The sequence below is a fragment of the Prunus persica genome, chromosome G6 (genome assembly GCF_000346465.2).
Source record: "Prunus persica cultivar Lovell chromosome G6, Prunus_persica_NCBIv2, whole genome shotgun sequence".
In the NCBI taxonomy this organism is placed as follows: domain Eukaryota; kingdom Viridiplantae; phylum Streptophyta; class Magnoliopsida; order Rosales; family Rosaceae; genus Prunus; species Prunus persica.
The window spans coordinates 9,122,908-9,145,407 of record NC_034014.1 but is presented as its reverse complement, the minus strand read 5'-3'; the positions used below and the strand labels follow the sequence as shown (position 1 = coordinate 9,145,407).

The following is a 22,500-nucleotide window of genomic DNA, read 5'->3' as shown; positions in this document are numbered from 1 at the left end:
CAAATTGGAAATTTTTTTTGGTTTTATTCTTTTGGATCTTCCCTTAAAATTGAAGGAATCTTGAACACATTCGCCCGTAGCCTAGTACATGTTCCTTGTCGGCAGGGGATTTCGTGACATTTTGAAATAATAAAACTAAACAGAGGGTTTTGTACCTCTCATTAATTGGGTTTGGAGTGAGATCAGTGAAAATTTCGCTTTACCTTCTGATTTTACATTTGATCCTATATAAATTTCTTGTGTGGTATATTTATGCTAATTGTAGTATTGTGGAGATAAAGCATAGAAATATCTGCTACATTTAGAAAATATAATTTGACAACTGTGATATAAACTGAAATGCAGCAGTCATGGCAGGCCTTGGATGCTTCCTTTTGGACTTGGTAAAGGGTTATTAGTGGGCCATATAAGTCTGCACATCCTTATGGCTCTAGCGAATTTCAGAGGATTTGTGCCTCTGTTTCCTATTTCTGTGTTCCGATATCTTCACATTGCTTTGTCAGAATTGGGTTAGTATGAATTTGCAGGGCAATTACTATCTTCTGCAGTATTTCATTTGATCCATCAAATATGAGTACAATGCGCCCTACGTGTGAAATTGTGGAATCAAGAGACGAAGTAGATTCTCAGTCAAAAACGGACAAGAAAGGTGGAAAGCATTGCATGCTAAAATCAGGAAATAAATATTCCATAGAGGATGATATTAATCAGCTTTTTCAGGCAATTGACGGTAGAAATTCAGCTAGGATCTCAGGTCTGTCGAATGAGGCTAGCAAAGACGCTTTGCGGAAGAGTGCTATGAAAAGGCCAATGAGAGTTAGTTCATCAAATGCATCGGGTATTGGAATTTCAGAACCTGTGAGTTTGAAGCAAGCATTGAGAGGATTATGCATCTCTCAGGCATCAGAGATGGCTGCCATGAAGCGACTATCGAGGCCAGGTCGTTCATCTGGGGTCTCAGAAGCAGGAACTATCAAAAGGTTGTACAGGGCAGTGGTAGACGAGGCCAATGGGTCTGGCCTTCCTATGAATCAAGTTAAAGGGAATTATGTAGAGGTCTCCCTTGTACCAGAAGCATCCAAAAATTCTGAGAAGAATCCTGGATCCATGCGATCAGAGCCACAGGTTCATCCTGCCACGACTTTTACGGATGCAATGCCAGATGCTAGCTTGACTAGATTAGCACCACAAGATCAAATTTCTCCTTTTCCAACAGAAGTTAAAAGTGAGAAATTGAAGGGAGAAGATAGAAAACTGGAATCCACAGATTCTTCATCTAACTTTCATGATAGCAAGAAAGTTATGCAGATGGGTGCGGTTGCTTCTATTTCAACTGAGGTTCCACTTAATACTTCAAATTCAGACAAGGGGCTGCACTCTGCTGCTTCTCCATCCTGCTCCAGCGCTGGTAGTAAGGTAAGCAAATCCTCTGGCAGCAGTTCACATTTAATCAAGCCGGTCCTCGGGAGCAAAAGCTTTGTTAAGAAAAACGTCAAGCAGGATTCAAGTTCTGGCTCCAGTAGTTCCGCATCAGATAATCGGAAAGTTGATAATGATTTAGGCCCTAGTACTAGTAAGTTAAAGGACCAGACACACAACTGTACCCCAAAGCATGAACGGGAAGGAAATGAGAAAGAATCTCTGGTGTCCAGCAGTACAAGTCTTAGCAAAGAAATGAATTCAGTTCTTGTTAATAGAGGTACAAGCAAACCAGATTTCCCTTTGAATTGCAGTAATAGAACTAAATCTATAGTGACGAAAGTTGATGAGAGGTCAAGATCAAGAGAAAAGGGGGATTTCTCACAAAGCTCAAAAAGTAGCATTGGTGACTATAGCAGCACTACAAGCACTAGTGAGGAAAGCAGTCTAAGTGGGTCTGGTCGTAGCGGCAAGAGGCCTCACATGTCAAGAGACTTGAGATGGGAAGCCATCCATCATGTTCAGAAGCAGCATGGAACCTTAGGTTTGAGGCACTTTAAGTTGCTTAGGAGGATTGGTTCTGGGGACATTGGGACTGTTTATCTTGCTGAGCTAACTGGAACAAATTGCGTATTTGCTTTGAAAGTGATGGACAACGAGTTTTTGGTTACCAGGAAGAAAATGATTAGGGCTCAAACAGAAAGAGAGATACTGGAAATACTGGATCATCCGTTTCTCCCTACGTTATATGCCCATTGTGTGTCAGAGAAGCTCTCATGTTTGGTTATGGAGTACTGTCCGGGTGGAGATTTGCATGTCCTGCGGCAAAAGCAACCCGGCAGGAGTTTCTGTGAACAAGCAGCCAGGTGCATTTTCTTCTTAAGGTCCAGTTTTAGTTAATTGTGCCTGTGCTTTTTAAATTTTTTTTTTTTGAGGTTTGCAAAATAATGCAAAATTTAACTCTGATAAGATGCATACATTTGACATTAGTATTTAGGAGGTTAAATCTTTGTTTTCTTCCTTGCTCTTCCATATCTGGGAAATTCATTTGGTAGTTGTTTGATCCTAGTACTTGGTCTATGTTATCTTCCTTTTTCTCATTGAGTTTCCATATTGACCAGTCAGAATAGATTAAAATATATAAGGCAGATGTTATTCTTGCTTGATGGCACACTATGGCCATGTGCACACATGTTTGGTATGTCAAATAGATTATTTTAATTCCCTGGGATTTAATCTTGGGATCTAATTTTAAATCCCACAGACTTTTAGATTTGTAGCGTTGGAGTTATCATTTGTCTTAGTCTGACATACCTTAGCAAATTCATGGCGATTCTGGTGATTACTGTAGGAAGATTGTATACTATGACTAGCCTCAAATACTAGGGTTTTTTTTAGTGGCTTGAGCTAACTTGGTAGAGCTAAGAAATGTCCTACCACTGTTTGTTTGACATTTTTATTTTCCGACTTTGTAGCTGTTTGACATTGTTTTCTTGGTTATTATTAAGTACATGATTGACTGTCATCAACATAATTGTACTCCAGTACTTTAAATGTTCATTAAACTAATTCCAGCCATTTTATCCTGTATCTATAGGTTTTATGTTGCTGAAGTCCTCCTTGCCTTGGAGTATCTACACATGCTAGGAGTTGTGTATCGAGACTTGAAACCAGAAAATATCCTGGTCCGAGAAGATGGCCACATCATGCTCACAGATTTTGACTTGTCACTTAGATGTGCTGTCAATCCAACGCTGCTTAAATCATCGTCTCCTGTTTTGGAGAGCACGAAAAAGATGTCAAGCCCGTGCATTGAATCTAGCTGCATTGATCCTTTTTGCCTCCAACCATCCTGGCAAGTCTCATGCTTCACTCCCAGACTTCTATCTGCTGCTGCAAAATCTCGGAAAATAAAATCCGAGCTTGCTGCCCAGGTCAGCCCACTGCCACAGCTTGTAGTGGAGCCAACTAGTGCCCGATCCAACTCCTTTGTTGGAACCCATGAATACCTTGCTCCGGAGATCATCAAAGGAGAAGGTCATGGGAGTGCTGTTGATTGGTGGACATTTGGAATCTTCTTGTTCGAGCTGTTATATGGTAGGACACCCTTCAAGGGGTCAGGAAATGAGGACACATTGGCCAACGTTGTGTCAAAAAGTCTCAAGTTCCCAAATACCCCTATAGTGAGTTTTCATGCAAGAGATCTGATCAGAGGCCTGTTAATAAAGGACCCTGAAAATCGTTTAGGATCAGTGAAAGGGGCTGCAGAGATTAAGCAGCATCCTTTCTTTGAAGGCCTTAACTGGGCATTGATTCGGTGTGCAGTACCGCCCGAGCTTCCCAGGTGGTGTGATGTTGGATTTGGTGCACCCTCTGCTTCACAGAAACAGGAGGGCAAGGAGTTGGAGGGTATAGGAGAGCATATAGACTTTGAGCTGTTTTAGTTCAACTTTCATATGGGGAAGAAAGTTGAAATCTTCTTTTTCCGAAATTTCTCATCGGTTTTTTTTTTAACTGATAATATAGCTTATAGTGTAAATTAAATGTAACTCAAAAATACTGGTGGCTAGTTGTAGAGTATGATATATGGATACTGATACAGTAGCTGAGAGAAATGGAAATCGGATTAGCATTTTCCTTTTTTCTTTTTATCCTATCACTCAGGGTGTGCTCATGTTTGCAGCTTCATCTTGTCCTATAAACGAGAAGTTATTGTGTTCGATACACCAATAACATGTTGATGTGGTGTATTTAATCCATTCATATTATAACACGTACCTTTAATACTTTCGTTTTTTAGCCAAACAGCTCAAGAGACCCACTTTCTCATGGCTCCAAAGATTTTCGATTCTTTTCTTTTTTCCTAGTTACATTTGTTTTGTGATGTGCATGTGCACAATTCAATACATCCATAAGCTTCTTCAAAATGTTTGTATGGTCTATATTTTTCTTTTTCTTTTTCTTTTCTTTTTTACGCTAAGCGTTTCTTTGTTCTTTCATATCTACCCAAGCTGAAACTCAACACATTTCCATATAGTATTTTCTGTGTCCTAGGAGAATGAGGGTATTGCACAGTACAGTAGCAACCCCTTCAAATTTACGATTTTGCCACTCCTCCAACCGCCCCTCTCTAAAAACCCCATTTCTTCTTCTTCCTCCCCAATTTCCATCCCTTGAAAAATCAACCTTTCGTTCCCATTCCCTCAAATCCAGCACCTCTTTCTCATCTGGGTCTGTGACAAAAGCATCAATGGCGGCTTCTTCTCCATCCACGGAGGCAGAGACCAAGCCCTTTTCTGTTCTATTTGTGTGCCTGGGCAACATCTGCAGAAGCCCAGCTGCTGAAGGGGTCTTCAGAGACTTGGTGAAGAAAAGGGGTTTGGATTCCAAGTTCAAGATTGACTCTGCTGGAACCATTGATTACCATGAGGTAGGAGCTATTTTCAACCATAACCGCTGTTTTAGTTGCTGAAAAAAAACATAGGAAGGTAAAGAAAATGGACGTCACAAAGCAAGCCTGGCTGCAAATATTTCATTTCATTTTTTGTGTGAATTATAATTCCAAATTTCTGATTGTATTTATTGGTGTTAAAAGGGAAATCAAGCAGACCCAAGAATGAGGGCAGCCTCTAAAAGGCGTGGCATTGAGATAACTTCTTTATCTAGGCCAATCCGGCTGCCCGATTTTAGAGATTTTGATCTTATCCTTGCAATGGACAATCAGAACCGAGGTGGGTTCATTATACATGGAATATAAGAAACCATCATGTGCATTTTGTTTTTCTTGGAAATTTGGATCAGCCCTTTATATGTTTTTATACTCAAATAGTCCTACATGTTTATAACTTTATATATGTGTGATGAGTTTTATTAACTTGTGGTGTTGATATTGGCTATAGATGATATAATAGAGGCGTTTAATAGGTGGAAATTTAGAGAACCTCTACCTGAGGATGCTCATAAAAAGGTTTGTACTTTGTATTTAGTACTTAGAACGGGGATGCTACAATGTGGATTGATATGAATTTGATTATTTTGTCTTACGTTGTTATTGATCGTGCAGGTTAAGTTAATGTGTTCTTATTGTAAGAAACATGATGAAACTGAAGTACCGGACCCTTATTATGGTGGACCACAAGGTTTTGAGAAGGTAATATGTCAATACCTGTTAACCATTGTTCTTGATCTTATCATGGATATATGTTTGATGCAATGGAAATCAAAGAGCATACGTCTAAAGTGGCAGCAATTATCATAATGGTTTTATCCGGTGTGAAATACATGTGAGGAATTTAGTGAAATTGTCAAGAATTACTTTGTGTAAAGTGGCAACCCTATTGCTAAAGGTTTTCTGTCAAACTTTGTTAAGCGTGTTGTACAAATTAAATTTACTAGAATATAATTGAGATAAGAGCGGGTGGCTTTTTGGTTATTCAGCAAGACATCCCAAATTTTTGGATTTATGGCAATTAAACAGTAGGAAGATGATCCTCTCCTTTTTCTTCCACCCGTTTTCTCTCCTTTCTTCAAAAATCAAATCTCAGTTTAACTTTATTTAACTTAGAATCCAGTGGCTCATTTTTTCATAATATTGCTTAAAAGGGGAGAATTAGAGAACTCCCAGAAAGACATAGGAAAAAGTAGAAAGAAAGTAAAACCCCAATCCAAAGCAGTTCAGGTCACAGCCAAGAACTCAATAAAGAACAATCAACCATTGGATTCTGCTTATATTACTTTGAATAGAAGATACATGAAGAAACTGAGAGCAAACGGGGAGGAAGGGCAGAATTTGGCTGCGTAACTGGTATCGCATGCTAATTGTTCAGGTACTTTTAGAGTTGATACTAATTATGAAACATCATCATGTTGCAGGTTTTGGATTTACTTGAAGATGCATGTGAATCATTGTTGGACAGCATCTTGGCTGAGAACAAACACATTTTGGATTCCTGAACTCAATGTTGAAAGCCAGATGATCCATTGTCGGGGTTTGGATTGATCAGCAAAATTGCCATTTTGCATAATGCTTGTTGCGTAAAGCAGCTTTTTGCTCGTGATCTGAGGCCGTTACAAAAGATCCATATTGCCATTTGTAAGGGAATGGTAGCTTCAAATTGGATTTATTGCTACCTTCGCTGGGTCATTGTAAAAATTGGTGTATTACTTGATTTAATCATGCAACTGGAATATCACTGTCAATTTTTGAGTCGAGTAGTTGAACCTGACAAAAAAAGAAATGAAAAGTTACTCTATTACGAGTTTATATATATATATATATATATATATATATATATATATATATATAGGGAGCTTTCATTGAGGGATCCCTCAAATAAGTTTATTTGAGGGACACCCCTTGTAGGCCCCACTCTGGATTGTATTTCACTAATCCAAACTGTCTATTTTGTACATACTCATTCAAAGATCATCTCAACAAAAAATCACTTGAATCCGATATTATTTGACCACTCAATTAAGCTATTGAAATTTTAGCATTTTCTTGAAGCATCGTATTCATTGATTTTGTAAGACACAATTGGATGTCGAAATGGTTTCCGATTTGTCTAATTTTTTGTAAGGATGATCTATGAATAAAGACCTAAAAAATAGATGGTTTGGATCATTGGGAAAAAAATTGTAGGGTACCCTAAGGGGAGCCCCTCAACTAATATTTGAGGGATCCCTCAATAGAAGGGGACTGTATATATATATATATATATATATATATATATATCTCTCTTTTCTTGTGGTGCTAATTATTAGACTATGTTTTTTGTTATCCTTTGTACATTTATTGTTTAACTTAAACTGAATCAGATGCATCAGCTATATCTTCTATCCAACCTTTCTTAGGGCGTGTTATACTTCCTATGCAAGTCTTTTGCTTCCGTTCTTGTTACCTCATGTTGGAGCAATAAATTGGAACAATTGTCTCTCGTTGTTCCAAAATGTTAGCACTTCTGTTCTTCCATTAGCGCTTGTACTCTAGCATTGTGTAAGTAAGATTTGTTCCTAAGTGGCATTCTTACATTGTACGACCATCTAAGTTGGGAAAGAAAAACTGGGATATTAAGCATTTTCCTTTTCGTCGGTTTGCTTCTAATGTTTAGGGGTCGTTTGGTACACAGTCTTGGTTTGGACTGGCTTGGACTAAATTTAGTATCATGTTTGTTTCATTTAATTCTAGTCTTAGATGGGATTGCTAATACCGGGCCCACCAAAAACACCTCATTAGGAGGGGACTACTAAGCCCATGAAAGAAGAGAGGATTAGCTAGTCCTATGTTCACCAATGTACAAGATGCATATATTATATTGTAATACTAATAACATATATTACTATTATTATTATTATTATTATTATTATTATTATTATTATTATTATTATTACATACACATATACTATAATGTACATATATACATGTATATACACATATACATGTATATATATATATATAAACACATATATACATATATAATATATATATAAATACATATAGATATATACACATATATTATTATTATAATATACTCATATACACATACATATTAATATTATAATAATAGCATACATGTATACATGTATATATGTAATATATATTATATTATATATTAATGTACATATATACACGTATATTATTATTATACTATACCCATATACACATACATATTAATATTATAATAATAGCATACATGAATATATGTAATATATATAAGTATATATACATATATGTGTATATATATTATACCCATGTATGTATTATAATATACATATACACACGTATATACACATATACATTATATATTTATACTATATGTATATATATTATAATATACATATATATATAATATATGTGTATATAGGTGTATCTATATATTATAATATATATGGGTATAATACATATATATCTATATATTATAATATATATGGGTATAATACATATATATATGTATATTATAATATATAATATATATACATATATTATATATACATATGTATTTTATAATATATATAATGTATATGTATATATACATACATATATAATATACATATATACATGTATATTATTATAACATACCCATATATATTATATATTATAATATACATACATACAGAGAGCTTCCATTGAGGGATCCCTCAAATAACTTATTTGAGGGACACCTCTTGTAGGGCCCACTCCAGATTGTATTTCACTAATCCAAACCGTCTATTTTGTAGATACTCATTCAAAGATCATCTCTACAAAAAATCACTTGAATCCGATATCATTTGATCATTCAATTGAGTTCTTGAAATTTTAGTACTTTCTTGAAGCACCGTGTTCATTGATTTTGTAGGACACAATTAGATATCAAAAGTGTTTCCGATTTGTCTAATTTTTTATAATGATCTATGAATGAAGACCTAAAAAATAGATTGTATGGATCGTTGAAAAAAAAATTTATATGGTACCCTAAAGGGCGTCCCTCAAATAAAATTATTTGAAGGATCCCTCAATAGAAGGGGACTGTACATACATATATATAAATATATGTATATGTATTATACCCATGTATATTATAATATACATATATACACCTATATATATATATATATTATATGTATGTATATATACATATATATTTTATATATTATAAAATACATATATACATATATATAGATATTTTTGAAAAAATAAAAAAATTCTAGTCCTAGTCCAAGCATACACAAAACGTAGGATAAGTGTTATCCAACTTAGACCAAGCCAAGCCAAGCTAAGCTAGTCCCTAAGCATAGTCCATACCAAGACAGTCTTGTGTCCCTAAGCTTACCACGTTGTTCATGCTATGATGGCTTAAGTTTGCTTTCTTTGCTATCTGGTAGGCATTGGTTTGTCAACAGGAACCTTTTACTCAACGTTTCCTCTCTTGGCGTCGGACTTCCTTGTTTCTTGCTCATCCCTCTAGCTGTTAACTTCCTTTAATTCTGTTCATGCTACCCTCTGTATATTTACTGTAGTCAAACCACTGTTCCATTAGCCCCCCCACCAAAAAAAAAAAAGAACCACTGTTTCCATCAAGGGTTTCTAATAATCAACATTTTCATCTAACCAATCTTTGGATCCATCAGAAGGCACACTAAACAAGATGAATTCAAGGGAATATTGGATATTACTTGACCACAAGATCATCATTTTTACAACTCTTCACATTATGAAAACTAAAATTTTGTTCACAAAAATGGCAGTATATTAAAGCAACTGTACAATGATACTGATATGAACTTCGTTTGTTGCAGTCAAGGATGAAAATATTGGCAATACAAATATTATCGGGCCTTCAATTTATGGATATTTCAGGGGATATATCGATGTCGATTTAGGTATCGGGGAAATTGACAAAAAAGACAGATAATGGCTTAAAAACAAGAAGTGAAACTTTCATAAATGTAAGCACATTATCAATGAATGTATTGAACTAATAAAATTCAAAACATACTAAGTATAAGATATGCATATGATGAAATGTACATGTATATATAATGCGCGATGAAAATCCTAAAGATAAATACAATTAAACTTAACACAACAAAGACAACATTATTCAAACATAACCCAACCCAACCCATTAATACATAACTCAACATTATATTACAAGAATCAGACTTAATGATAAAGGAAATGAGAGATAGAAGATTAGGTGAAAAATAAAATCAAACACACAAGAAACCGATCAACCAAAGAGAGGAGAGGAAAAGACAAAGATAGCCGAAATAATTGAGGAGAGAAGAAAGGAGAAGCTACTATGTATTAGAACTTGGTTTTTGATATTGATTCAGTGGCTGGGACCTATGATTACTTTCAGAACTGAAGACAAATTTCTGGGTTATTTGTCTAGTACCGGGAAATATCAGTAAACATAGGTAAATATCGAGGATATCGGGGATATATCGCCGATAAGAGGGAAGAAATAGGCTTACCCCCTTGTATATGTATCGACACCTAAAAAAAGGGATATACAGGGATATCAGCCGACATTTTCATCCTTGGTTGCAGTTGAACTAGCCTAAACCTCTGTCCAAAGCTTCACTTCATTCGCGGCTGCATGGTTCACTTCAGAAATGTTTGCGTTGAATTCTCCACCAGATCCCTCTCTGCTTCAAACTAAAATCTGTTTTTTCCAACCACGTTTCCTCCTTGGACTGGAACTTATCATGCATGAAAATATATTTGCAAGCTCTGAATCCTCTTCATTCACAAGGTTCTTTGCTGCACTTGGGTTGGCGAGGAGGATCTTTGCTACAAGGTATCCGGCAGCTGACCAAGTTTGAAACAGCTGTGCCTGTTTTCCAATAAATCTTGCTCTCTTAGTGTCATAATATTCAGGCCAATTGTCAAGAGATATGCGCTTCTCAGCAAGCTCGACCGCCTTTGCTGCAATTTCTGGTCTGTTAAGCTTTATGCATGCCACAGTAAGCTGAAACAAGCCCCATATTGATGTTAACAACATAAATAATCAGTCACTGCTAGATGCTAGTGGAAATTAACAGGGAAATTTTGCATTCCCTTTAACAAAAGCAAGGATTCTTTACGGTTATCTGGCTTTATGGTCAACACAAATGGGGATTCTGCATAAGCATAATAAGATCTAACAAATTGGGCTACACAGTATACATTCCATGTGTTTCATGTTGAATCTGAACAATTTCATATTTTAGAAAGAAAAATATAGTGGCTCCAATTTTTGTTTTTTGTATTTTCCCCTAATAAGTGATTCCTCCTTGTAAGTTGGCGCACTAGCCAAATGGTAGCATTGAGAACCTGGTTTGCTTGTAGGACATCAGATCTTGGAGAGTGCAAGTACAACAAATAAGATATCTCCAATGGGTTCTCTAAATGAGCTCCTAAGTTAAAATTTGGAGAGAAGTTAAAAAAACTCAAATCCAATTATACTCCCTATCCAGCTCATGAAATTACAAGACCTATAGGAGCTCCTAAATCAAAGGAGAGAGAAATGGTCTTCCAATGGCTCCTCATCATTAATGATGATTATTTTAATATTATTTTAAATAAACACTTTATTTCTAGCGATTCCGAGTCATTATAACTCCCTAAATTAAGGAAAATGATTGGAGTAGAAATTTTATAAAGAGCTCCTAAAATAAGTTTCTAGTCCTAGGGAGTATGATTGGAAATGCTCTTACGTGATGACATGATATCAGTCGAAAACAAAAGCTGTATGAGGTAATACAGATACTATATGCAACACTATACTGATACAGAGTTTTGACCCCAAAAAAAAAAAAAAAAAAGCCTGGCATAGAGCAGGCATAATCGGGAGTTATAAATCCAGCAGTGCAAAGCAAGATCAAGGGCAACAGGGGAAAAACAGTTTTCACTCAAACCCAAATAAAAAACTTACCTGCCAGAGCAATGTTGGCCAAGAACCTCCATTATGGTAAGACCAGGGACTACAACATAAAATCAAGTAAAGGAGGTGTTAGGAACCAGGATAGAGGAAATTTCAAAAGTCAAGGTAGAGGTATTACGTGTTTTTGGGATCGCTGCCTGTGATGATTTGCCATTCCTGGCCTTCAAGAGCAGGATAACATATTTTAAACGGCATATCTGCCACTAATTCATCCCATTTGGCTTCAATAAGATCCAATATAGCATGTGACTGATCCAATGTTGCAAGACTACTTACAATAGACCATAAGTTTCCAAGAGAAAAGAAACGAAAGTCCATGTGAGCAGGCTGCAGGTTGCCAATCAAGTACCCACCTGTACTCGGCATAAATCCCACCAGCCAGGATGGAATCTGATCAGGGTAGATATTGAACTTATTAACAGCATCATATGAGTATTCCTCTGTTTTGTATCGGTAAATTTCATTGAGTTTTCTCATATCAATCCAGTAATATTCCCTGATATGGAATGATAATGCAACCAGACGATTGTTCAGCGCTCGCATAAGGTCAGCTGATGCATCCTCTGGAGCAAGCATCTCACGTGCACAGAGTAGTGCTGAGTAGAACAGTGCCTACAAGGACACGCAACAGTGACATGCGACATTATATAAATGCAGCCACAAAGTTTGTAAACTTAAAGATGCATGTCAACAAACATGGGTCAGAAGCATCAGATTCTATACCCAAATAAAATTTTCCTCTCTGCCTAAACCCTAAGAGCATCTACAATCATGCTCCCTATTTTTTGGTTAAAATTTAGCTAAAAACACACAAAAGCTATTTTAAGAGCTCTCTATAAAATTTGAATTCCAATCATACTCCCTAGTTTAGAGTCATAAATACTATAATTATTTTTTAATTCAATACAATTAGTCCATCTCTATACAAAATAATATAAAAAAAATAGTTCGCATTAATTAAAAGTTTAAAATATGCATAAAACAAAGCAACATTAAATTATAGGGAGCCACTAGGAGTCCCTTCTTTCTCCTCAGATTTAGGAGCTCCTAGAAGTCTCCATATTTTAGGAAGTGGAGCAGGAGCATGGTTGGAGTTGTATTTTTCCAATTCCACCTTAAAATTTGTCTAAGGAAGTGGTTTAGGAAGCCCATTGTGGATGCTCCAAGGCCTCGTTTGCTAAGGAGGACTAGACTAGACTAGACTAGACCTCCCTATCAAACAAGCACTAAGTCCTCTACGACCAGTCAGACAACGTGAGAATAGGAGATGTAATCAACAAACGATGTTTTAAAACCTACTCTGGCAATTACAATGGTAATGCAATGATCTCCATTATCATCTTATGCAGCAATAAGTATACCCGAAACTATTGCTTTTCCAAATCGTTTGAAATCCATTGTTGCATACCATTATGATGATCATATAACTACATCCACTTACTTACTTAATTATACTTATTTTTTTATCAGAACTACATCCATTTATTTGATTATTGCATCCCGAGGTTGTAACAGACAACGCTTATGGGGAAACTTGAAAGTAATTTCCTATGACTTTTGAAATAATTCTCCTTATGATTAGACCAGTAAAATAAATTTATTAGTTTACATGAAATGAAAATTTAAGCGTCTCTGATAATTCCGGAATATCCTTAATGTTAGGGGCCAAAAGCAGAAGGCATGCCGATGCGACAAGCCCAAAGCAAAGCATGCTAACTTTTTTACAAATGGAGAAACCAAATAGAGAGAAGATAGGGAAGCACCCTGTTACCCCAATGAAAAGCAAAGTTGTAGTAGGGATGTAAAACAAATAGGAATTACTCTAACAGTATTGACAAGAAATAAGCAAAAAAGGAGGAGTTTTAAAAGTTAAACTCCATGAACATAAGAAGATAAAAAAATTATTTGAAAGGCACTTATGAACATAAAAAGAAATACCTACCTGAATCTCCAAAGGATGGCCATGAATTCCCATGCGGCGATCAATCATGCATGAACCATCTGTGACCAGTAATGTTGGAAACATATCAAAACCATCAGCAAGACACAGCTTCAAAATCATTTTTATCCCTGTTTGCACATCAACTCGTTCCTGGACTGAAAGATCTCCAGAGCATTTTCCATATGCCCGTAACAATATAATCCACCATAACCCTGACAGAAAAATCAAAATCCGTCGAATCATTGACCACTGTGAGAGACTTGAATTATGAAATATTAAAATGTTAATACCTCTATAACCGGAGATATATTTTGAAAGAGAAATTATAAAATACAATGAACTTCCTACCAGAGTCAACAGGGGCAACACGACCAATAGCAGCTTCACCGAAGTCCGGATCCAAAACATCTTCAGTTGCAAAATCATCACCATCGAGTGGAACAGTGCGAACCTTAAAACTGGCAGGCATTAGTCCTTGACCAGGACTATAACAATCCATGGTTTTCTCCCAGCTCTGTAATAAAAAGGAGGGAGATTCACTAGAAGAACAGAAACAAATTAAACTTAAAGAGTAGTGTGATTTACTAGAATGGAAATTGTCAAAAACAAATTAAGCTAAAAGGGAGTGCAATTCACTAGAATGACAGAAACAAATTAAACTAAGTACAATGAAAGCCAACATGTGTAACAGAATTCATGTTTTGAATGGGGATTGCATATAAGGCGCCCTCTTTAAGCATGAAATGTTATTAGTATGTGTTTTTTTTTCCAGATATTGTAACAATATGTTAGAAGTCAAAGCATTCATATATGGACAAAACATCTGGTATGCAGACTTTAAATAATAAAGTCATTGTTATGGGAAAAATAATGAGAAATTTAAAGTGGATACAAAAACTCGGTTAAGCAAATAATATTAATGCCTATATTAGTTTATTTACAGGAAATAAGGAAGAGAGGGAGACTTCATCAGCTATGCCAGTTTTCAGAAAAGAATAAACCTCCATTGTGATAACCAATTCTATTTGTGTGTGGGTTGTGCTAGTGTGCTGAGTCCTATATTGTAGCGGACTGAGTCCCGCATTGGTTGTCTATTTGGGTGAATTGGAATTTGGAACCATGTAAAGCGATTATGGAGAGCTTCATAGGTGACTAGTTTTTTGGGATCTCTTGTAGATATGGTGAGTCTTACCACTCTATGGGTTCGAAGACATTGCAACATAACAAAATTGGGCTCTGATAAGGATGTCAGGTTTCGATTGTAGGCCATGACAAGGATGTTAGGGATATTATGACAGCCAACTCTGTGTGCAAGTGCGTGCTGAGTCTCATATTGGTTGTGTTTTGGGTCCATTTAGACCATCTCAAGTGATTATGAAAAACTCCAATAATGACCAACCCATTTGAAGTATTGCGTCAATGTAGGGAGCAAGTCCCTAAGTCATAACATCCACATTGGAAACTAATCTTAAACATTACACAACCCCACATGCATAGATGAATCAACTGATTGAAATGTGTAGTAATAAAAGGACTTTCAGATCAAACATAGGTAACTAACATAAAACTCTGTATTGGTTAAATCAAACATTGTGTGTGGAAACCTTACTATAACAAAATTCTAAGAAAATTTGTGAGAAAATGGAACAAAACATGAAATCAAATAATTAAACATGAAAATCAGATGAACTTAGTCAAAAGTAAGCAACAGTTAGTAATGATGGATTTGATACTCAAGGAAGAGAATACTTTACCTGCAACTGAAGGGTATGAAGAATGAAGTTCCGCACAATATCATACTCCCCTTTTAAAAGGAAAGCTATCCCAGAAGGTATGAAGTCACGAATAAAGACCTGATCATAGTTCAGAGTACTAGTAGAGTTTGGATTATTAGCAGCAATGGTTCCAATAGGATTATTACAATAATAGACCATGGAGTTCTTTAGTAATTTCCATGCTTCGTCCTCAATCGAATTGGTCCTAACCTTCTGTCTAGATTCTTTATGTTTTCCAGCTGTAGCCGGCTTACCATTCGATCCAAGACCTCCCTTTTCATGTTTCAGTTGTTGATCCACCTCAAATTCATTAATACCTGGACTAGTTATACCATTAGGAGGAATCGATGTTGCTTTATCTGAGTCGTCTACTAGCAAGTCCCTATGCTGATCTTCTGCAGTAGCCCCAGTAAGACTTTCTGCCTTTTGACATTTGCAACTCATAGAATTCAACCTACTAACATCATTTTTTCCATGAAAAACACCGTTTTTAGCCTGGAACGCACATATTCTCCTGCGGTCCTGTGAAATTCTCGAATGTTTATGCACTTGGGCACACACTGAACTTCTTTTCCGTGTATTATTTATACCGGACTGAACTGAGATTACTCCATTTACATTGCTTAAAGACAGATCAAAACAGCCAACGCGAGGTAATGCCCCAGATAGAAGTTGTCGAACAGCTTCCGAAGTAGCCATTAGGCACGTTGCAGACGATTAATTACTCCAAAAACCTTTTATTTAATACCTCTGACGATGAAATCCCCACTAAGTACTTGATATTCAATTCCTTTTCTTGTCTTGACTTAGGCACCTACATCAATACATCAGCTGAAACTCACTCATGAACCACTGAAATGAACGTGCTCAATTATTCTAATTCAATCTGCTTCACCTAAAAATTTCTACAAATATATATGTTCTACAAAATGTTGTACAAACTTGTGCATAATCAAACGCAGAAAATAAAAAATTTTGAAAATACCAACAGTTCATGCATAACCCTGTTTATAAAAATTAGGCTTCTTAGCAAAAAAATATATAGAATGACTGATGAGGAAAAAGAAAGTAAACTTCTTGGCAAAAACAAGAATTTGGATTGTTGAATTCCATATATTTCTTCTGTTTTCCCATCTTACCTCAGAAACCAAACACCAAAAGAGAGCAGACTTTGTCGAGCTTCTCACCAAAGCGACGGTCATACGCAGCGAACGATAACTTCTTCACTCTTCCAGAAAAAAGAGGAATGTATATATACTTGGATTTGTCTATATGCAAAGATATGTTTGGGTAAAATAATCTAGTTTTTATTCGGTAATTGCAAGATATTTTCTTTCTTTTTCCGTTTTCTTTTTTCTCGCTTTCCAAACGAAGAGACACTGATTACAAGTATAGCCGGGCCGGGCGGCTTTACTCACTATTTTAACAGTATAGCCGACGGCTATACGCTTTGAATATAATATTTTATAAGTATAATCGCGCGTCTATACTTATTATTATTCGTAGAGAGCCGATGGTCTTTATTGATGAAATGGATTGAAACAAAACAAGCACAAAAATAGCTTGGGGGTATAGCCCAGGGAATTAGGTGAGCAGTGTCTATATATATGGGTTCAATCATCGGATTAACTAAGGAGGGAAATGTTTTCGCTCACCACTTTTGTTAAAAGTTATTTAGTTAAGTTTAATTAGTTTTTAATTAAATAATGCTGACATGGCCATGTAGAGACCAAGTCAAGCTGAAGTCCTAGAATGTAGAAGTTGTGGTTTAGTCTGTTCACCACGTTCAAATTTGCTTCCGTTGCTTAAGGTAGTTGAACTCCACAAAATCTGCACTTGTGTGTTAGTGGTTATTGTGGAGATTGTTATTTTGTAAGCTTTGTTTTTCAGATATATATAAGAGAGGAAAACTGCAGTATTCTTATGCTGTGAAATACGTTTGCTCAAAGAATCCTTTTACGTTTAAGTTAATTTCAGTTTCTCAACATCTGGTATCAGAGCCCTTCTGGGCCTGAACAAACTTGAAAAAGGTGAAAGATTGTGTCTTGCAGCAGCAAGAAACAATGGCAACAGAGAAAGCCACTGAGAGTTTTATTCAACCAGCGATTCCACGATTTGATGGTCACTACGACCATTGGAGCATGCTGATGGAAAATTTTCTCAGGTCAAAGGAGTATTGGAATCTTGTGGAATCAGGAATTGACGCCCCAGCAGAGGGAGTTGTGTTGACTGAACAACAACAAAAGAGGGTTGCTGAACTGAAGCTGAAGGACTTGAGGGTGAAAAATTACCTTTTTCAGGCACTTGATCGATCTATCTTGGAGACGATACTCGAGAAGGAGACCTCCAAACAAATATGGGATTCTTTGAAGAAGAAATATGCAGGGTCAGAGAGGGTGAAGCGTGCAGTGCTTCAAACTCTAACAAGGGACTTCGAAACTTTACAAATGAAATCAGGAGAGTCCATCACTGATTTCTTTGCTAGAACTCTGGGAATAGCAAGCAAGATGAGATGCAATGGTGGCACCATGGAAGAAGTCAAAGTTGTGGAGAAAATTATGAGATCATTGACTCCAAAATTTGACTACATTGTCTGTTCAATTGAAGAGGCAAAGAACGTTGCTGAGTTACGAGTTGATGAACTACAAAGCTCTTTGTTAGTGCATGAACAAAGACTTAACCGCACCACTGCCAGTGAAGAACAAACAGCTCTGAAAGCTTCCATTGTTTCTGAGTCCTCAAGTTCTCGAGGAGGAAGAGGTCGTGGAAGAGGTGGACGTGATAGAGGAAGAGGTGGTCGAGGTCATCGAGGAGGTGGACGGTCTGGACATAGAGATGACAGCAAGTCATCTCATGTTTTCAAAAGAGATGATGACTTTGAAGAAAAAGGAACGTACCACTTTGATAAGTCAAAAGTGGAGTGTTATAGATGTGGAAATTTTGGGCACTACAAGAATGAGTGCTACACGAAGTTACCAAAAGAAAAAGGAGAAAAGTCAAATTTTGTGGAGAAAAAGAAGGAGGAAGAGACACTTTTGATGGCTTTTCATGCACTGACAAAAACTGATCAGGAGACATGGTATGTGGACACAGGCTGCAGCAATCACATGAGTGGATGTAAGTCTTCCTTTATTAATTTGGATGAAAGCTTTCACACGGTAGTGAGTTTTGGTGACAAGTCAACAGTGAAAGTGATGGGTAAGGGAGATATTCAAATCAAAACTAAAAATGACTTTATTGAAACTATCTCAAATGTTTTTTATATTCCTGATTTGAAGACAAATTTGCTGAGTGCTGGTCAGTTACAAGATAAAGGCTACAGGATTACAATCTATAAAGGAGAGTGTGAAGTGTACGACCCAAAAAGAGGGTCCATTGCTGTTGTAAAAATGTCTTCCAACAGATTGTTTCCTTTGAAAATCAAGACTCTGCAGGCTTGCTTATTTGCCAAAGAAGATGACCCGTGGAGATGGCACTACAGATATGGCCATTTGAATTTTAATGGCTTGAGAACACTTCACCAAAAAGAGATGGTCACTGGCTTACCTGATATAACTCCTCCATCAAAGATGTGTGAAGAATGCATCACTGGGAAGCACAAAAGAGACTCTTTTCCAAGTGGCAAGGCAGCAAGGGCTCAATCAATCCTGGAGATGGTTCACTCTGATTTATGTGGACCAATAAATCCCATCTCAAATGGTAACAAGAAATATTTCATCTCCTTTACTGATGATTTTAGTAGAAAGACATGGGTATATTCTTGCAGGAAAAATCAGAGGCATTGAAGCATTCAAAAGCTTCAAAGCTCTAGTTGAAAATGAATCAGAAAAGAAGATTAAAACTCTAAGAACTGACCGTGGGGGAGAGTACTGTTCGAAGGAATTTGATGCATTTTGCAAAGAGAAAGGCATCAAGAGACAGCTGACCACTGCCTATACACCACAACAAAATGGTGTAAGTGAGAGGAAAAATCGCACCATTCTCAACATGGTTCGAAGTCTGCTAGTCAAAGGAAGAATTCCCAAGAAGTTTTGGCCTGAAGCTGTGCTATGGTCAGTTCATATTTTAAACAGAAGTCCCACATTTTCTGTTAAGAATATGACTCCTCAAGAAGCTTGGAGTGGATTGAAGCCTGCGGTTGATCACTTTAGGGTGTTTGGGTGCATAGCATATGCACACATCCCCGATGAGAAAAGAAAGAAGTTGGATGACAAAAGTGAAAAATGTGTTTTTCTTGGTGTAAGTGAAGTCTCAAAAGCATACAAACTGTACAATCCAGTTACAAAGAAGATAGTGGTAAGCAGGGATGTGATATTTGATGAAGACACTATGTGGAATTGGTCTGAGAACAGATCGGTTCAACAACAAATTCCAGTTTATGATGATTTAGACAATGAAGAGGTAGCAGCTCCTGAAACTCAAGCCCAGCAGCCACCTCAACTTGAAGTTCAGTCATCTCAACAGTTTGAAGAAGAGAGATACAATTTGAGAGATGAGAACTCAAGGAAGAGGCCAGCATGGATGATGGACTACGATGTAAGTTATTCAAGTTCTGATGATGAAAATGCTCACTTTGCATTACTTGTAGATAGTGATCCAATCACATATACTGAGGCTGTTAAAGAGGAGAAATGGAGGGAAGCAATGGACAATGAAATCAAGTCCATTGAGAAGAATCAAACCTGGGAGTTAACTGATCTTCCAAAGGGAAAGCAAACCATTGGTGTTAAATGGGTGTTTAGAACAAAGTTGAACGAAAAAGGTGAGGTTGACAAGCACAAAGCTCGTTTGGTAGCTAAGGGCTACAAGCAGAAGCATGGCATTGATTACAAAGAGGTGTTTGCCCCAGTTGCGAGGCACGACACGATTAGGTTAGTGATCTCTCTTGCAGCTCAAAATTCCTGGCAAATTTTTCAGTTAGACGTGAAGTCAGCATTCCTGCATGGAAACCTGCAAGAGGAGGTGTACATTGATCAACCACCTGGTTATGAGAGAAAAGGAGAAGAAGAGAAGGTGTTCAAACTGAAGAAAGCACTCTATGGACTGAAACAAGCACCTCGAGCTTGGTACAGTCGCATAGATGCTCACTTTGCTAAGCTTGGATTTCACAAATGTCCTTTTGAGCACACACTTTATGTCAAGACTGAGGAAGAAGGTAAAATACTCATGGTATGCTTGTATGTTGATGACTTGATATTCACTGGAAATGATGCTAAAATGTTTGATGAATTCAAGAAGTCTATGATGATGGAGTTTGAAATGACTGATCTAGGATTAATGCACTATTTTCTTGGATTGGAAGTCATTCAAACTACTGCTGGTAATTTCATCTACCAGAAAAAATATGCACAGGACATTCTTAACAGGTTTCAGATGGATGACTGCAAGCCATTTGGAACTCCAGCTGAACACGGCTTAAAGCTATGCAAAGACAAAGGTGGAAAGGAGGTTGACAGCACTTTCTATAAACAGATAATTGGGAGTCTCATGTATTTAACATACACGAGGCCTGACATCATGTATGCAGTGAGTCTTGTGAGCCGATATATGGAAAAACCAACTGAAATGCATCTCAATGCAGCAAAGAGAATTCTCAGGTATGTAAAGGGGACAATTGATTATGGTGTGTTTTATAAAAGGGAAGATGGTTCTGGTTTTGTTGGGTACACAGATAGTGACTATGCAGGTGATATAGATGATCGTAAGAGCACTTCCGGTCACACATTTCTGCTCAACTCTGGTGCAATATCGTGGTCCTCAAAGAAGCAACAAATTGTGACACTTTCCTCAACAGAAGCTGAATATGTAGCAGCAGCTGCAAGCTCCTGTCAAGCTATGTGGCTTAGGAAAATATTTGAAGTGCTTGGTGATGTTCAAAAGGGACCAACAACCATCTACTGCGACAACATGTCAACTATAAAGCTATCGAGGAATCCAGTCATGCATGGGAGAAGTAAACACATTGATGTACGTTTTCATTTTTTGCGTGACCTGTGCAGTGATGAGAAGATTGTACTTGAATATTGCAAGAGTGGGGAGCAGGTTGCAGACATCTTAACTAAGCCTTTGAAGCAACCTGCGTTTGAGAAGCTGAGAAGCATGTTGGGAGTTTGTTCATTTCAAAGCATTGAACAGGAAGATGATTATGTGATGGTACCTGCGTTTGAGAAGCTGAGAAGCATGTTGGGAGTTTGTTCATTTCAAAGCATTGAACAGGAAGATGATTATGTGATGGTGTAGAGATCCTAAACTGTTTTTCGTAAAAATCAGTTTAAGGGAGGGTGTTAAAAGTTATTTAGTTAAGTTTAATTAGTTTTTAATTAAATAATGCTGACATGGCCATGTAGAGACCAAGTCAAGCTGAAGTCCTAGAATGTAGAAGTTGTGGTTTAGTCTGTTCACCACGTTCAAATTTGCTTCCGTTGCTTAAGGTAGTTGAACTCCACAAAATCTGCACTTGTGTGTTAGTGGTTATTGTGGAGATTGTTATTTTGTAAGCTTTGTTTTTCAGATATATATAAGAGAGGAAAACTGCAGTATTCTTATGCTGTGAAATACGTTTGCTCAAAGAATCCTTTTACGTTTAAGTTAATTTCAGTTTCTCAACAACTTTAACCTAAAGTGTATACTCACCACATTTCTTAATACATGAAACGTATCTATATGCTTAATCATAGTTAACTTTTTTACTTTGATTTATGTTACTATGGTTATACTTATAGACATGTGTCAAGTGTTGAAAAGAGTGGTGAGTGTTGAGGCTCAAAAAAGTCACGGGAAGCCCAAGACATTCAAAGTCCAATATAACATATAATGTTGGTCATGCGTTAATTCAAGCTGTATTTTGGGAATTAATTTATTAAATAAATATATAAATTGTGTACATGCCATGCCAAACCAATATATATGTTTCCTGGTGCCATCACCTACCCAGCTCACATGAACCCAAGTCATG

General features: G+C 36.8%; 3 protein-coding genes across 7 annotated transcripts in view; 2 read left to right on the top strand and 1 right to left on the bottom strand.

The window, feature by feature from the left end:
- The window catches only part of LOC18773459 (serine/threonine-protein kinase D6PK), a 5,275-nt gene extending 1,104 nt beyond the window's left edge, over nucleotides 1–4,171 (top strand). The window contains exons 2-3 of one of the 4 annotated variants that reach the window (XM_007208029.2): nucleotides 528–2,285; nucleotides 3,017–4,171. In XM_007208029.2, the coding sequence (XP_007208091.1) occupies nucleotides 571–2,285; nucleotides 3,017–3,863 (2,562 nt within the window). In that variant the 5' untranslated portion in view covers nucleotides 528–570 and the 3' untranslated portion in view covers nucleotides 3,864–4,171. Of the gene's footprint in view, nucleotides 1–345; nucleotides 2,286–3,016 lie in introns of all 4 variants that reach the window. The other 3 variants (XM_020566065.1, XM_020566063.1, XM_020566064.1) reach the window with 3 other exon arrangements.
- LOC18774932 (putative low molecular weight protein-tyrosine-phosphatase slr0328) lies at nucleotides 4,311–6,683 on the top strand. Its single transcript, XM_007206482.2, has 5 exons — nucleotides 4,311–4,849; nucleotides 5,015–5,150; nucleotides 5,319–5,386; nucleotides 5,483–5,569; nucleotides 6,292–6,683. Exons 1-5 carry the CDS (start codon nucleotides 4,478–4,480, stop codon nucleotides 6,370–6,372), a joined length of 744 nt encoding a protein of 247 aa, XP_007206544.2. The 5' UTR covers nucleotides 4,311–4,477; the 3' UTR covers nucleotides 6,373–6,683.
- LOC18772229 (alkaline/neutral invertase E, chloroplastic) lies at nucleotides 9,885–16,945 on the bottom strand. Of its 2 annotated transcripts, none has more exons than XM_020566279.1 (7): nucleotides 16,685–16,945; nucleotides 15,525–16,376; nucleotides 14,119–14,284; nucleotides 13,771–13,982; nucleotides 11,947–12,440; nucleotides 11,820–11,868; nucleotides 9,885–10,874 (listed from the first exon to the last, which is right to left on the bottom strand). In XM_020566279.1, the coding sequence occupies exons 2-7, from the start codon at nucleotides 16,242–16,244 to the stop codon at nucleotides 10,557–10,559; spliced, it is 1,959 nt and encodes a 652-aa protein (XP_020421868.1). In that variant the 5' UTR covers nucleotides 16,245–16,376; nucleotides 16,685–16,945; the 3' UTR covers nucleotides 9,885–10,556. The 2 variants fall into 2 exon arrangements, with proteins under 2 accessions (XP_020421868.1, XP_007208045.1); XM_007207983.2 differs by having other exon boundaries at nucleotides 15,525–16,359.